This window comes from Mytilus trossulus, chromosome 12 (genome assembly GCF_036588685.1).
Source record: "Mytilus trossulus isolate FHL-02 chromosome 12, PNRI_Mtr1.1.1.hap1, whole genome shotgun sequence".
In the NCBI taxonomy this organism is placed as follows: domain Eukaryota; kingdom Metazoa; phylum Mollusca; class Bivalvia; order Mytilida; family Mytilidae; genus Mytilus; species Mytilus trossulus.
The window spans coordinates 27,177,715-27,193,867 of NC_086384.1; the positions used below are offsets into that span (position 1 = coordinate 27,177,715).

The 16,153-nt window shown below is 32.9% G+C and overlaps 1 protein-coding gene across 6 annotated transcripts in view; it reads right to left on the reverse strand.

Annotated features, from left to right (window-relative positions):
- LOC134693707 (alkaline phosphatase, tissue-nonspecific isozyme-like) overlaps positions 1-16,153 on the reverse strand; it is a 42,624-nt gene that overhangs the window by 11,398 nt on the left and 15,073 nt on the right. For 5 of the 6 annotated variants that reach the window (XM_063554605.1, XM_063554607.1, XM_063554610.1 and 2 more), the window contains exon 5: positions 13,963-14,073. The exons of the other annotated variant lie outside the window; for it this stretch is intronic. In XM_063554605.1, coding sequence (XP_063410675.1) covers positions 13,963-14,073 — 111 coding nt within the window. The remainder of the gene's footprint in view (positions 1-13,962; positions 14,074-16,153) is intronic. 6 annotated transcript variants of the gene reach the window in all.

Genomic DNA, 16,153 nt, shown 5'->3' on the forward strand with positions numbered 1-16,153 from the left:
ACTGTCTGTAATTTTTTAATCCAATTTAATTCATTTATTTTTCGTGATCGTACAAACTTTGAATGAGATTCACCAGGCTGCTTATTTACTACTTCTAAAGGTTGAACTGTAAAACATTTAATAGGATGACTGTGCTTCTAAAGATGTTGATAAATGATACTTTTGAATTTATTGGGTCTTTTAAAACGATACAGGTGTTCTTGCGTGCGTTTAGATAAATATCGCCCAGTTTCACCTACGTACTGAATACCGCATCCCGGTTTGTGTCATGTGAGTAAATAAATAATACTGTTTTTGATTTTCAAGTTATATCAGTTTCAAAATTTAGAGAAAATGTGCGACCATTAAATGTGGACCTTACTGTATTGTTGGTGGAAAGACGGGGACACGTAAGTCATTTTTTGGCATGACACTTATCGATAGAAGGGTAACCACGATTTTTATTGTTAAAAACGTTAGCGATGGTAGTATTTTTAGATAAGCGATTCTGAAGATTGAGACGTGTAGATACCCTTTGAACGAGTTTAGTATTTAATATTTTTCCATTTCTAAGCTTCATATTTGTTTTTTGGTATGTGGATTTATTACAAAGGAGCAAAGACTGGCGTCCAGAATATGAACCATCACACAGTAGATTTAATTGTGTAAAAATGATAAAACTGTTCGGCTCAAGACGTCAAATGCTTATTGTCATAAGTTACCCGACAAATTTAACAAAAGATAGGGTATATCAAGGTAGCGACTGACGTCTGACTAAATAGATGAATGGGGCTGAATATTAAAATACTACTTTTTGATAGATATTCCTAAAGTAATGAACATAGAGAAGTTCTCGCTCGGACACACTCTCCATAATCTAGTATAATATAAGAGCATAAACCTTAAGCACGGGGAGGCACTCTACTGTCTCCACACGGCACTAAAGACAAACTCTGTAAAAATAAAATTGAGAAAGGAAATGGTGAATATGTCAAAGCGACAACCACCCGACCATAGAGCAGACAACAGCCGAAGGCAACCAATGGGTCTTCAATGTAGCGAGAATTCCCGCACCCGTAGGTGTCCTTCAGCTGGCCCCTCAAAATATGCATAATAGTACAGTGATAATGGACGTCAAACTAAACTCCGAATTATACACAGGAAACTAAAATTTAAAATCATACAAGACTAACAAAGGCCAGAGGCTCCTGACTTGGGACAGGCGCAAAATTGCGGCGGGGTTAAACGTGTTTATGAGATCTCAACCCTCCTCCTATACCTCTAGCCAATGTAGAAAAGTAAAAGAATAACAATACGCACATTAAAATACAGTTCAAGAGAAGTCCAAGTCCGATGTCAAAAGATGTAACAAAAGAAAATAAATAAAATGACAATAATACATAAATAACAACAGACTACTAGCAGTTAACTGACATGCCAGCTCCAGACCTGAATTAAACTGATTGAAAGATTATGTCTTCATCATATGAATATCAGGTACAATCCCTCCCGTTAGGGGTTTAGTATCATACTATCATAAAATATATGAGAAGAACATAACCCGTGTCATGCCAACAATAAATGTGTTTAGTTCCGATGCAAAGACCCTATCAGTGAATCAATGTTAAAGCCAAAATATGCAATATTTAATGACCTGACAACAGTATCGTAACTATATCCCCTTTTAATAAGTCTATTTAAAGGTTTTGTTAGTTTCTGAGGAGAATAATGACATTTTTGTGCTTTATAAAGAATATTTCCATAAAAAATTGGATGTGAAATACCTGAACGTAGAAGATGTCTGCATGTTGAGTTATATTTACGAATTATTTCCTTATCCCCGTGATAAAATTAAGTAAATGTTTTGACCAGTTTGTGATATCGAAAACCCTGGTGTAATAATTTTTCAGTAATACATAAATTTCTCTCGCTAAAATCTAATACGTTGTTACATACACGAGCGAATCGTACAAGTTGAGATATATAAACACCATAAGATGGTGACAAGGGAACGTCACCATCTAAAAATGGATAATTAACAATAGGAAATGAAAAATCATCTCTTTTATCATAAATTTTTGTATCAAGCTTCTCGTTTATGATATAGATATCAAGATCGAGGAAAGGGCAGTGGTCATTGTTATCATTATCTTTATTTAAAGTAAGTTCTACAGGATAAATTTCTTTAGTATACATACTGAAGTCGTCATTATTGAGAGCCAATATATCATCCAAATATCTAAAAGTATTGTTAAATTTTTGTATCAAATGTTGTTTTGATGGGTCTTTGCTAATTTTAGTCATAAATTGTAACTCATAACAATACAAAAACAGGTCCGCAATAAGTGGTGCACAGTTAGTCCCCATTGGAATTCCAATACCTTGACGATTTACGGAATCTCCAAAGCGAACAAAAATGTTATCAAGTAAAAATTCAAGCGCATAAATAGTATCAAAGCATGTCCAATTGACATAGTTCTTTTGTTTATTGCTACTAAAAAATGATCTAAAAGAGTTTGAACATATGTACTCGCATTCCGACTTTTTAAATGCCCAGTTAATTAGGAATATGAATTTGTTTTCTTAATAAGAATATGAGGCAAATTGGTATATAGGGTAGAAAAATCAAAACTTTGAACAGATTCAAAATCACCAATATATGCATGCAATTTATCAAGTACTTCCAACGAGTTTTTGACTCTCCAAAAGTAATTAATTCCACTATTTTCAAAGGCCTTATTTGAACAATTTATTATCAGGTTTTTTATTGTACCAAGTGTACTAGTAAGTAAAACAGACAATTTAGTAGTTGAACAATGGCTAGAAGATGGAAATATCTATATTTGTAAGGTTTTTTGTGCAGCTTCGGAAGCCAGTACATAGTTGGGACTTTCATTGTGTTTGGTTCTGTTTGTAAAGAAGTAGCTAAAAGTTTATGTTTGTTACAGATGTCGTTTTCTGAAAATGAAGTCAGTTGGAATGTTGGTGAATTCGTGATTTCCTTTTGCAGAACCTCTATATAAAATTTACGTCAAACAATAATGATATTATTAGCAGCTTTATCAGCCGGGACAAAAACAAATTCCTTGGCTAGTTCTGTTAGTTTATTTTTGATACGTGAAATAGGGTTTTTATACTTTTTGGAAAGAGTAAAATGTTCTTTAAAATGTTGTATTCGAATATCAACTATCTTCATTACTGAATTAAAAAAAAGAGTCCAAAGATTTTTTGTCAGCTTTTTCCCGTTTTACCCATTTCAAACAGTAGGCACGGAGTGAGTCGTGGATGATATTACGACACTCATTCCAATTAATAGTTGACGGGGGACGATATTTAGGTCCTTTACTGAGGAATGATTTTAACTCTCGGTCGCGAACGATGTTAAGGTCTCCTGTTATAACATGGGAAATTGGGCCAATAGGTGTATTCTGAATTACTGCATTTACACGACATAGGTGTATTTTCAGTGATATTTACATCTTTACACAATTGGCTATTATTAAACACATATTTTCGGGTAGATTTCTTGTAAATATAACAAATGAGAGGGAGTTCAGTATTATCAAAATATCCAGGAATTTGGTCTTTAACAGAATGGTCGTTAAAAATACCGGCAATATTTACAAAATCAAAACCTTTATTGACATACTTTATTTTAATAAAATGTTTTTTATGATCTTCAGGGTGATCACTTTTTGGAAACAGTTTAGAATAACAATATGCCATTATAATTTGGACAATTTCATACTTAGTACTGTAATATGAAATTGTGTTGCAATCCTCTAAAATTTTATTTAATTTATTTATAGGTAAAGAACAAAGCTTGGTTAGCAGATAATGTCTGCCGTTGTTTTTTGAAATAGAAATTGGGTCCGAAATATTTGTATGGTTGGTCCGAAATTTTCTTTGATTGCGATTTTTTCTGTGTCCATGAGAACGATTTTTACGAACAGTTTTAGAAACTATATCCAAAATGTTAACAGAATCGGTTCTTGATATATTGCCAATTCCCATGATATTATCATTAAGACCGAGAGGGTAGACTGTCTGTAATTTTTTAATCCAATTTAATTCATTTATTTTTCGTGATCGTACAAACTTTGAATGAGATTCACCAGGCTGCTTATTTACTACTTCTAAAGGTTGAACTGTAAAACATTTAATAGGATGACTGTGCTTCTAAAGATGTTGATAAATGATACTTTTGAATTTATTGGGTCTTTTAAAACGATACAGGTGTTCTTGCGTGCGTTTAGATAAATATCGCCCAGTTTCACCTACGTACTGAATACCGCATCCCGGTTTGTGTCATGTGAGTAAATAAATAATACTGTTTTTGATTTTCAAGTTATATCAGTTTCAAAATTTAGAGAAAATGTGCGACCATTAAATGTGGACCTTACTGTATTGTTGGTGGAAAGACGGGGACACGTAAGTCATTTTTTGGCATGACACTTATCGATAGAAGGGTAACCACGATTTTTATTGTTAAAAACGTTAGCGATGGTAGTATTTTTAGATAAGCGATTCTGAAGATTGAGACGTGTAGATACCCTTTGAACGAGTTTAGTATTTAATATTTTTCCATTTCTAAGCTTCATATTTGTTTTTTGGTATGTGGATTTATTACAAAGGAGCAAAGACTGGCGTCCAGAATATGAACCATCACACAGTAGATTTAATTGTGTAAAAATGATAAAACTGTTCGGCTCAAGACGTCAAATGCTTATTGTCATAAGTTACCCGACAAATTTAACAAAAGATAGGGTATATCAAGGTAGCGACTGACGTCTGACTAAATAGATGAATGGGGCTGAATATTAAAATACTACTTTTTGATAGATATTCCTAAAGTAATGAACATAGAGAAGTTCTCGCTCGGACACACTCTCCATAATCTAGTATAATATAAGAGCATAAACCTTAAGCACGGGGAGGCACTCTACTGTCTCCACACGGCACTAAAGACAAACTCTGTAAAAATAAAATTGAGAAAGGAAATGGTGAATATGTCAAAGCGACAACCACCCGACCATAGAGCAGACAACAGCCGAAGGCAACCAATGGGTCTTCAATGTAGCGAGAATTCCCGCACCCGTAGGTGTCCTTCAGCTGGCCCCTCAAAATATGCATAATAGTACAGTGATAATGGACGTCAAACTAAACTCCGAATTATACACAGGAAACTAAAATTTAAAATCATACAAGACTAACAAAGGCCAGAGGCTCCTGACTTGGGACAGGCGCAAAATTGCGGCGGGGTTAAACGTGTTTATGAGATCTCAACCCTCCCCCTATACCTCTAGCCAATGTAGAAAAGTAAAAGAATAACAATACGCACATTAAAATACAGTTCAAGAGAAGTCCAAGTCCGATGTCAAAAGATGTAACAAAAGAAAATAAATAAAATGACAATAATACATAAATAACAACAGACTACTAGCAGTTAACTGACATGCCAGCTCCAGACCTGAATTAAACTGATTGAAAGATTATGTCTTCATCATATGAATATCAGGTACAATCCCTCCCGTTAGGGGTTTAGTATCATACTATCATAAAATATATGAGAAGAACATAACCCGTGTCATGCCAACAATAAATGTGTTTAGTTCCGATGCAAAGACCCTATCAGTGAATCAATGTTAAAGCCAAAATATGCAATATTTAATGACCTGACAACAGTATCGTAACTATATCCCCTTTTAATAAGTCTATTTAAAGGTTTTGTTAGTTTCTGAGGAGAATAATGACATTTTTGTGCTTTATAAAGAATATTTCCATAAAAAATTGGATGTGAAATACCTGAACGTAGAAGATGTCTGCATGTTGAGTTATATTTACGAATTATTTCCTTATCCCCGTGATAAAATTAAGTAAATGTTTTGACCAGTTTGTGATATCGAAAACCCTGGTGTAATAATTTTTCAGTAATACATAAATTTCTCTCGCTAAAATCTAATACGTTGTTACATACACGAGCGAATCGTACAAGTTGAGATATATAAACACCATAAGATGGTGACAAGGGAACGTCACCATCTAAAAATGGATAATTAACAATAGGAAATGAAAAATCATCTCTTTTATCATAAATTTTTGTATCAAGCTTCCCGTTTATGATATAGATATCAAGATCGAGGAAAGGGCAGTGGTCATTGTTATCATTATCTTTATTTAAAGTAAGTTCTACAGGATAAATTTCTTTAGTATACATACTGAAGTCGTCATTATTGAGAGCCAATATATCATCCAAATATCTAAAAGTATTGTTAAATTTTTGTATCAAATGTTGTTTTGATGGGTCTTTGCTAATTTTAGTCATAAATTGTAACTCATAACAATACAAAAACAGGTCCGCAATAAGTGGTGCACAGTTAGTCCCCATTGGAATTCCAATACCTTGACGATTTACGGAATCTCCAAAGCGAACAAAAATGTTATCAAGTAAAAATTCAAGCGCATAAATAGTATCAAAGCATGTCCAATTGACATAGTTATTTTGTTTATTGCTACTAAAAAATGATCTAAAAGAGTTTGAACATATGTACTCGCATTCCGACTTTTTAAATGCCCAGTTAATTAGGAATATGAATTTGTTTTCTTAATAAGAATATGAGGCAAATTGGTATATAGGGTAGAAAAATCAAAACTTTGAACAGATTCAAAATCACCAATATATGCATGCAATTTATCAAGTACTTCCAACGAGTTTTTGACTCTCCAAAAGTAATTAATTCCACTATTTTCAAAGGCCTTATTTGAACAATTTATTATCAGGTTTTTTATTGTACCAAGTGTACTAGTAAGTAAAACAGACAATTTAGTAGTTGAACAATGGCTAGAAGATGGAAATATCTATATTTGTAAGGTTTTTTGTGCAGCTTCGGAAGCCAGTACATAGTTGGGACTTTCATTGTGTTTGGTTCTGTTTGTAAAGAAGTAGCTAAAAGTTTATGTTTGTTACAGATGTCGTTTTCTGAAAATGAAGTCAGTTGGAATGTTGGTGAATTCGTGATTTCCTTTTGCAGAACCTCTATATAAAATTTACGTCAAACAATAATGATATTATTAGCAGCTTTATCAGCCGGGACAAAAACAAATTCCTTGGCTAGTTCTGTTAGTTTATTTTTGATACGTGAAATAGGGTTTTTATACTTTTTGGAAAGAGTAAAATGTTCTTTAAAATGTTGTATTCGAATATCAACTATCTTCATTACTGAATTAAAAAAAAGAGTCCAAAGATTTTTTGTCAGCTTTTTCCCGTTTTACCCATTTCAAACAGTAGGCACGGAGTGAGTCGTGGATGATATTACGACACTCATTCCAATTAATAGTTGACGGGGGACGATATTTAGGTCCTTTACTGAGGAATGATTTTAACTCTCGGTCGCGAACGATGTTAAGGTCTCCTGTTATAACATGGGAAATTGGGCCAATAGGTGTATTCTGAATTACTGCATTTACACGACATAGGTGTATTTTCAGTGATATTTACATCTTTACACAATTGGCTATTATTAAACACATATTTTCGGGTAGATTTCTTGTAAATATAACAAATGAGAGGGAGTTCAGTATTATCAAAATATCCAGGAATTTGGTCTTTAACAGAATGGTCGTTAAAAATACCGGCAATATTTACAAAATCAAAACCTTTATTGACATACTTTATTTTAATAAAATGTTTTTTATGATCTTCAGGGTGATCACTTTTTGGAAACAGTTTAGAATAACAATATGCCATTATAATTTGGACAATTTCATACTTAGTACTGTAATATGAAATTGTGTTGCAATCCTCTAAAATTTTATTTAATTTATTTATAGGTAAAGAACAAAGCTTGGTTAACAGATAATGTCTGCCGTTGTTTTTTGAAATAGAAATTAGGTCCGAAATATTTGTATGGTTGGTCCGAAATTTTCTTTGATTGCGATTTTTTCTGCGTCCATGAGAACGATTTTTACGAACAGTTTTAGAAACTATATCCAAAATGTTAACAGAATCGGTTCTTGATATATTGCCAATTCCAATGATATTATCATTAAGACCGAGAGGGTAAACTGTCTGTAATTTTTTAATCCAATTTAATTCATTTATTTTTCGTGATCGTACAAACTTTGAATGAGATTCACCAGGCTGCTTATTTACTACTTCTAAAGGTTGAGCTGTTAAATATTTAATAGGATGACTGTGCTTCTAAAGATGTTGATAAATCATACTTTTGAGTTTATTGGGTCTTTTAAAACGATACAGGTGTTCTTGCGTGCGTTTAGATAAATATCGCCCAGTTTCATTCAGTAGATTGAATTGTGTAAAAATGATAAAACTGTTCGGCTCAAGACGTCAAATGCTTATTGTCATAAGTTACCCGACAAATTTAACAAAAGATAGGATATATCAAGGTAGCGACTGACGTCTGACTAAATAGATGAATGGGGCTGAATATTAAAATACTACTTTTTGATAGATATTCCTAAAGTAATGAACATAGAGAAGTTCTCGCTCGGACACACTCTCCATAATCTAGTATAATATAAGAGCATAAACCTTAAGCACGGGGAGGCACTCTACTGTCTCCACACGGCACTAAAGACAAACTCTGTAATAATAAAATTGAGAAAGGAAATGGTGAGTATGTCAAAGCGACAACCACCCGACCATAGAGCAGACAACAGCCGAAGGCAACCAATGGGTCTTCAATGTAGCGAGAATTCCCACACCCGAGGGTGTCCTTCAACTGGCCCCTAAAAATATGCATAATAGTACAGTGAAAATGGACGTCATACTAAACTCCGAATTATACACAAGAAACTAAAATTTAAAATCATACAAGACTAACAAAGGCCAGAGGCTCCTGACTTGGGACAGGCGCAAAATTGCGGCGGGGTAAAACATGTTTATGAGATCTCAACCCTCCCCCTATACCTCTAGCCAATGTAGAAAAGTAAAAGAATAACAATACGCACATTAAAATACAGTTCAAGAGAAGTCCAAGTCCGATGTCAAAAGATGTAACAAAAGAAAATAAATAAAATGACAATAATACATAAATAACAACAGACTACTAGCAGTTAACTGACATGCCAGCTTCAGACCTCAATTAAACTGATTGAAAGATTATGTCTTCATCATATGAATATCAGGTACAATCCCTCCCGTTAGGGGTTTAGTATCATACTATCATAAAATATATGAGAAGAACATAACCCGTGTCATGCCAACAATAAATGTGTTTAGTTCCGATGCAAAGACCCTATCAGTGAATCAATGTTAAAGCCAAAATATGCAATCTTTAATGACCTGACAACAGTATCGTAACTATATCCCCTTTTAATAAGTCTATTTAAAGGTTTTGTTAGTTTCTGAGGAGAATACTGACATTTTTATGCTTTATAAAGAATATTTCCATAAAAAATTGGATGTGAAATACCTGAACGTAGAAGATGTCTGCATGTTGAGTTATATTTACGAATTATTTCCTTATACCGGTGATAAAATTTAGTAAATGTTTTGACCAGTTTGTGATATCGAAAACCCTGGTGTAATAATTTTTCAGTAATACATAAATTTCTCTCGCTAAAATCTAATACGTTGTTACATACACGAGCGAATCGTACAAGAATACTTACAAAACTTAAGAGTTTAAGAAAATCAAGAAATATCAAGGATTTTCTACCCTTAGAAAATATTACTTTACATGAATTTGGAAAAACCTTACGAAATTCGAGTTCTCAATGCTCTTCAACTTCGTACTTTGTGTGGACTTATTAATCCAAAAGTGGGATTAATTTTTTGTATACGGTACGCGCGTCTTGCATACAAAATTGTAAGCGTGGTATGAGGATAAAATTGAGAATGGAAATGGGGAATGTGTCAAAGAGACAACAACCCGACCAAAATAAAAAAACACAACAGCAGAAGGTCACCAACAGGTCTTCAATGTAGCGAGAAATTCCCGCACCCGGAGGCGTCCTTCAGCTGGCCCCTAAACAAATATATACTAGTTCAGTGATAATGAACGCCATACTAATTTCCAAATTGTACACAAGAAACTAAAATTTAAATAATACAAGACTAACAAAGGCCAGAGGCTCCTGACTTGGGACAGGCGCAAAAATGCGGCGGGGTTAAACATGTTTGTGAGATCTCAACCCTCCCCCTATACCTCTAACCAGTGTAGAAAAGTAAAAGCATAACAATACGCACATTAAAATTCAGTTCAAGAGAAGTCCGAGTCTGATGTCAGAAGATGTAACCAAAGAAAATAAACAAAATGACAATAATACATAAATAACAACAGACTACTAGCAGTTAACTGACATGCCAGCTCCAGACTTCAATTAAACTGACTGAAAGATTATGATTTCATCATATGAACATCAGGCACAATCCTTCCCGTAAGGGGTTTAGTATCATACCATCATAACATATATGAGAAGAACATAACCCGTGTCATGCCAACAACTGTTTTTAGAATAAATGTGTTTAGTTCCGACGCAAAGACCTTATCAGTGACTCAATATTAACGCCAAAATATGCAATCTTTAATGACTTGACAACAGTATCGTAATTATATCCCTTCTTAATAAGTCTATTCAAAGGGTTTGTAAGTTTATGAGGTGAATACTGACACCTTTGTGCTTTATAAAGAATATTTCCATAAAAAATTGGATGTGAAATACCTGAACGTATAAAAAGTCTGCATGTTGAGCTATATTTACGAATGATGTCTGTATACCGATGATAAAATTTAGTAAATGTTTTGACTAGTTTGTGATATCGAAAACCCTGGTGTAATAATTTTTCAGTAATACATAAATTTCTCTCGTTAAAATCTAAAACATTGTTACATACACGAGCGAATCGTACAAGTTGAGATATATAAACACCGTAAGATGGTGACAAGGGAACGTCACCATCTAAAAACGGATAATTAACGATAGGAAATGAAAAATCATCCCTTTTATCATAAATTTTAGTATTCAGCTTTCCGTTAGTGATATAGATATCAAGATCGAGGAAAGGGCAGTGGTCATTGTTAGTATTAGCTTTATTTAAAGTGAGTTCACCAGGATAAATTTCATTAATATACATACTGAAGTCGTCATTATTGAGAGCCAAAATATCATCCAAATATCTAAAAGTATTATTAAATTTGTTTATCAGATGTTGTTTTGAAGGGTCTTTGCTTATTTTTGTCATAAATTGTAACTCGTAACAATACAAAAAGAGGTCCGCAATAAGTGGTGCACAGTTAGTCCCCATTGGAATTCCGATAATCTGACGATATACGGAATCCCCAAAGCGAACAAAAATGTTATCTAGTAAAAATTCAAGGGCATATATAGTATCAAAGCATGTCCAATTAACATAGTTTTTTTGTTTATTGCTACTAAAAAATGACCTAAAAGAGTTTGAACATATATATTCACATTCTGATTTTTTGAATGCCCATTTAATTAGGTGTGTGAATTTTTTCTTAATGAGAATGTGAGGCAATGTAGTATACAGGGTAGAAAAATCAAAACTTTGAACAGATTCAAAATCACCAATATAAGCATGCAATTTATCAAGTACTTCCAACGAGTTCTTGACACTCCAAAAGTAATTTATTCCACTATTTTCGAAGGCCTTATTTGAACAATTTATTATAAGGTTTTTAATTGTACCAAGTGTGCTGGTAAGAATAATAGACAATTTAGTAGTTGAACAATGACTTGAAGACGAAATAAATCTATATTTGTAAGGGGTTTTGTGTAGCTTCGGAAGCCAATACATAGTTGGAACTTTCATAGTATTTGGCTCTGCTTGTAAAGCGGAGGCTAAAAGTTTATGTTTGTTACAGATTTCGTTTTCTGAAAATGGAGTCAGTTGGAATGTTGGTGAATTGGTGATTTCCTTTTTCAGAACCTCGATGTAAAATTTACGTCAAACAATAATAATATTATTAGCAGCTTTATCGGCCGGGACAAAAACAAATTCCTTGGCTAGTTCTTTTAGTTTATGTTTGATACGAGAAATAGGTTTATTGTGGTTATTGTTAATAGTAAAATGTTCTTTAAAATGTTGAATACGTATATCAACTATCTTCATTACTGAATTAAAAAAAGAGTCCAAAGATTTTTTGTCAGCTTTTTCCCGTTTTATCCATTTCATACAGTAAGTATGGAGTGAGTCGTGGATGATATTACGACACTCATTCCAATTAATAATTGACGGGGGACGATATTTAGGTCCTTTACTGAGAAATGATTTTAACTCTCGGTCTTGAACGATGTTAAGATCTCCTGTTATAACATGGGAAATGGGTCCATAAATATATTCGGAATTACTGCAATTACATGAAGTAGGTGTATTTTCACTGATATTAACATCTTTACACAATTGACTATAATTAAACACAAATTTCCGGGTAGATTTCTTGTAAATATAACAAATAAGAGGTAGCTCAGTATTGTCAAAATATCCAGGAATTTGTTCTTTAACAGAATGGTCGTTAAATATACCGGCAATATTTACAAAATCAAAGCCTTTATTGACATACTTAATTTTAATAAAATGTTTTTTATGATCTTCAGGGCGATCAATTTTGGGAAATAATTTAGAATAACAATATGCCATAATAATTTGAACAATTTCATACTTAGGACTGCTATATGAAATTGTGTTGCAATCCTCCAAAATTTTATTTAACTTATTAACCGGTAACGAACAGAGTTTTGTTAACAGATAATGTCTGCCGTTGTTTTTTGAAATAGAAATTAGGTCCGAAATATTGGTATGATTGGCCCGAAATTTTCTTTGATTGCGATTTGTTCTACAACCATGAGAACGGTTTTTACGAACAGTTTTAGAAACAATATCCAAAATGTTAACGGAATTGGTTCTAGATATATTACCAATTCCCATGATATTATCATTTAGACCGAGAGGGTAAACTGTCTGTAATTTTTTAATCCAATTTAATTCAATTATTTTCCGTGATCGTACAAACTTTGAATGCGATTCACCAGGCTGCTTATTTACTACTTCTAAAGGTTGAACTGCTAAATATTTAAAAGGATGGTTGTGCTTCTTAAGGTGTTGGTAAATGATACTTTTGAATTTATTAGGTCTTTTAAAACGATACAGATGTTCTTGAGTGCGTTTTGATAAATATCTTCCAGTTTCTCCTACGTACTGAATACCACATCCCGGTTTGTTTCATGTGAGTAAATAAATAATACTGTTTGTTTTTCAAGTAATATCAGTTTATTTTAGGGGAGTTTATTTACCCTAAATTTAACAAAAGTTGGTCAAGCCACATTTAAAACATCTATGCCAATTAAAAGTAATCAGATCATGACAAAATATTGAATTGCAATCTTAAAAATTTGTAAGGGTTCCGCGGAACCCAGTGTCTCGCCTTTTTTTGCTGTTAATCTCAGGCTGAACAAATGTGAGGAAAATTATGAATAAAGATATTCCTCTCGGTACCATCTTTCGATTGTAAGAATCTTCTGTCCCATATTAGTTAAAGTCAATGATAGTTTATTATTAATCTAATAAATGTTTTAAATACTTTAACTCCAAACTGTATGTAATGTTAACTGGATGTATATCTGAGTCCCTTTATAAGTAAAATACGGATAAACAGGGGGAACAAAATAACAAAATTTACTTGAAGATACTAGATTTTGATCATAAACAATCTTTTGTCCAAGTTTGGTAGAAATCCAGGATAGTTCAAGAAAGTTATTAAAATTTTAAAAACTTGACCACAGAGTGAATATGTGTGGACGCCGCCGCCGACGACGGAATGAAGGATCGCTATGTCGCGCTTTTTCGACAAAAGTCGAAGGCTCTGCAAAAATGTTCAGAGTACATTGAAGCTACAGATGTCGTGAATGTATGTTGTTGGCTTGTAAGGGAAGTGGTTCGGGTATTTATTTATTCAGTAAAAGGGATATAACTCAAATATTTATCTGAACAATACAAACCTGTATGAGATCTAAACCGTCGCGTCTGCCTTTTGCACTGTTGACCTTTTTTGTTTCAGGGTCAACAGACGTGTTTGTCATGAAATACTGTCTGCCGCCTCCAAGTATAACCTAAAATGTTTAAATGTCGGTATTGTTATATTTTTAAAACAAATAAATATAATAAATGTTGTTTTAGTAATTTGTGACAGCGATATTTTCCTTTTTATTTTATTTTGTACATTTGTAACAATTCAAACTTCATCTAAAAGCAAGCGACTATTGTTCTCAAAATTGTTAGCCTACACGTTAAGACGTTAATCCATTTTAATCCTAGCATTGTCTATTTCTTGTTATCGTATATATGTTTTTAATTGTATTATTCGTTTATAGCATTATGTGACAAATTTCATTATTACATGTAGGTATGATTAAGTAAGATTACGTAATACATTTTATATCGTTTCTATGCGAATGGTCAGTTGGATACCAGTGGTCAAGCTGTACGGACGCCGTGCATTTACAGTGACATTCATTGTGTTTAGTATTGAACATTTATTGGAATTACCATTTGTTGTACCTTACCGGAATATTTACCGTTGAACTTGTATTGTAATTTATGTTTTGCACTATTGAAGTTGTACATACACCATCGTAAAGCTTAATTTAGTTTTGTTGACTTTATCCAGTGACTTTCCCTCAAATTCTAAATATAACAGGAACGACAAAAACCCCTGTTATAATTCACCTCATATGGTTTTATTTTTGTTAAAACGTATTTAACATTAAATCAAATACAAAATAAAAACATTGCAAATCAAGACAACAATAAAAGATTTCTTTTATTTAAATGACGAAAACACAACAATAAACGTACTGAAATAAGTTATGGTAAACGGACCGAAGCTACAAACAAATGCATGTAAACAATTTAACACATGACACAAGATGCGTATTAACGAACATTTTTGTTTGAAAATAAGTACTCGTTTTAAAGATAACATGTACTTAAAGATTCATTAGTGAGAATGAAACATTAAGAGTTGTATATGAATGGTTGCTTATAAATCATATATTTGGGTTCTAATGTGTACTGAAGGTGGTAGTAGAATTTGAGTAAATGATCGAAAATATCTGAAACAACGAATAAACAGTTGTTTTCCTTATATCTTTTAAAATTTTGTTGCCAAATTGAACCAGATGCTCCGCAGGTCGCAGTTTTGTACGACCGCAGAGGTCGAACCCTGAATTATGGGGCAAGTATGGACACAACATTTAAGCTTGATACAGCTCTGAATTTGAATTGTGACACAACATAGTTATCTGACACAGAATGAATGTGTTCTAAGAACTTAAACTTAAAACTTAAAACTTAAAAACTTAAAAAAAATAAAAATTTGACATTTACCTTTTATGGTCCAATATCCAAAAATCTAAATACATGGTTATATAGATTTAGCATATCATAGAACCCCAAGAATTCAATTTTTGATGAAATCAAATAATGTACAATTTTAGACCCTTTAGACCTCAATGTGGACCAATTTGATAACCGGGCCCAAATATTAAAAATCTAAATACATGGTTAGATTCAGTACAGATTCAGCATGTTGAAAAAATCCATATATTCAAAAATTTTGTTGAAATCAAACAAAGTTTAATTTTTGACACTTTGGACCTTAATGTAGACCAATTTGAAAACGGGACAATACTGTGCAATTGAAAATTTCTTGCTATTGAGCAAAACTGTGCAAATGAAAATTTCTTGCCTTTGCGCAATATTGTGCAATTATATATTTCTTGCTATTGCTCAGTACTGTGCAATTGAAGATTTCTTGCTATTGCACAATACTGTGCAACTGAAGATTTCTTGCTATTGCGCAATACTGTGCAATTGAAATTTTCTTGCTATTGCGCAATACTGTGCAATTAAAAAAACAAGAACAATGCTTATTTATGACCTTTTTTGGGCCTCAATTCCTAAACTGTTGGGTCCAAAACTCCCAAAATCAATCCCAACCTTCCTTTTGTGGTCATAAACCTTATATTAAAGTGTCATAGATTTCTGTTAACTTATACTTTTAAGTCATTGTGCGAAAACCAAGAAAAATGTTTTTGGGGCCCTTTTTGACCCATTATTCCTAAACTGTTGGGAACAAACCTCCCAAAATCAATCCCCACCTTCCTTTTATGGTCATAAACCTTGTGTTTA